Source organism: Arachis duranensis, chromosome 4 (genome assembly GCF_000817695.3).
Source record: "Arachis duranensis cultivar V14167 chromosome 4, aradu.V14167.gnm2.J7QH, whole genome shotgun sequence".
Lineage (NCBI taxonomy): Eukaryota > Viridiplantae > Streptophyta > Magnoliopsida > Fabales > Fabaceae > Arachis > Arachis duranensis.
In genome coordinates this window covers 27,642,982-27,644,195 of record NC_029775.3, presented here as the reverse complement: position 1 = coordinate 27,644,195, position 1,214 = coordinate 27,642,982, and the positions used below count along the sequence as shown (strand labels likewise).

At 35.9% G+C, this 1,214-nt stretch overlaps 1 protein-coding gene and 1 long non-coding RNA gene across 2 annotated transcripts in view; one reads left to right on the top strand and one right to left on the bottom strand.

Moving 5' to 3' along the window:
* The first annotated feature begins 591 nt into the window (after positions 1-591).
* LOC127746538 (uncharacterized) lies at positions 592-1,011 on the top strand. The gene is made up of 3 exons (XR_008008237.1): positions 592-668; positions 739-832; positions 918-1,011. It is a non-coding gene; the product is annotated as an uncharacterized LOC127746538 (long non-coding RNA).
* The window catches only part of LOC127746618 (protein FAR1-RELATED SEQUENCE 8-like), a 2,464-nt gene continuing 2,261 nt past the window's right edge, over positions 1,012-1,214 (bottom strand). The window contains exon 6 of the mRNA XM_052260492.1: positions 1,012-1,035. Coding sequence (XP_052116452.1) covers positions 1,012-1,035 — 24 coding nt within the window. The remainder of the gene's footprint in view (positions 1,036-1,214) is intronic.

Here is a 1,214-nt window from a genome sequence, read left to right as displayed (position 1 = left end):
TTAGCTTAGATTGGGTGTAAGTTGTGTATTTTCATGTTTTCATTTCTTGTATTGCAATTCTTGCAGAGCATGGCACTTTCTGATCACCTAAGGGGGGAATTCATATCTCCGAAAACGAACAGAGAATTCAGGGTCGAAGCCTACCCCAATTTCATTCCCTTCATAGATAGGAAAAAATTAAGTTCGCATCCATATGTAAGTTTTTATTTCGTAAATTTGTTAGTACGCTTATTTACTTATATGCCAAATAAAATAACAGACTGTTGAAATGTGGCAATCCTTCAGATTTTTGCTCCTGTTTGCCACTCGGGACATTGGTGGCTGTGGCTAATAAATACAAGAACGCGGAAATGTCAAATACTTGACCCGCTACACAAAAAAGCTCCAAGCGAAGAGAGAAAGCAGCTTAATAAATTCAGTGTAAGTTCCCTCTGTCTTCTTTACTTTAATAGATAGGTCTATTTTGAAATTTGAGTTGGGTGTATATTCCATATTCGATTGGGTGTATCTTGTCCATTGATTCGGGTGTATTACTGACTTGTTTTGGTATTTAAGGGATATGTATTTTCGAGATTGATAGCATATGCCGGGGGGAAACCTCTCGAGAAAGGCGAGAAGGAGAAGGAAATTAAAGCCCCATATGTTAAAATTTCAGGCCAAAAAACAAGGTATAGATTTGTGACTCTGAACCTTAAACTTTCCTAAATGAGATTTGTAATTTATTTTCTTCGTTTTCAGCTATGACTGCGCTATTTACGTAATGAAGTGGCTTGAGTTAATAGAGCCGGAAAACATTAAAAAGGGGAAGTATGAATGGGATAACTGGACACAGGTAACTGTCTTTAGAACTATATAACTCTGTATTACTTTACTGAATTAATATTTCTGTTTAAAAATAACATACTTTTTAATTGTAGGAGGAGGTGGACCACTACAGAGTGGAGTACGCTTCGAGGATACTATTCAGTGAGATTAATAGACAGAGAGATCACGCAATTAGAGAGAGTAGTGCTATAAGACTGTCAAAGCCATCCTCTGTATTATTGAGTCCGTTTTGTCAGATTAATTCTGAGGATATAGAAAATGGGTAGCTTGTAAATTGAACAAATGATGTAAATGTTTGCCATTCAATAACAACTTCTATTCCATGTATATTTTTTCCCATAGTTAAACTATCTGTGCTGCTAAACTGTCTGTGATGTATTCAAAAACTG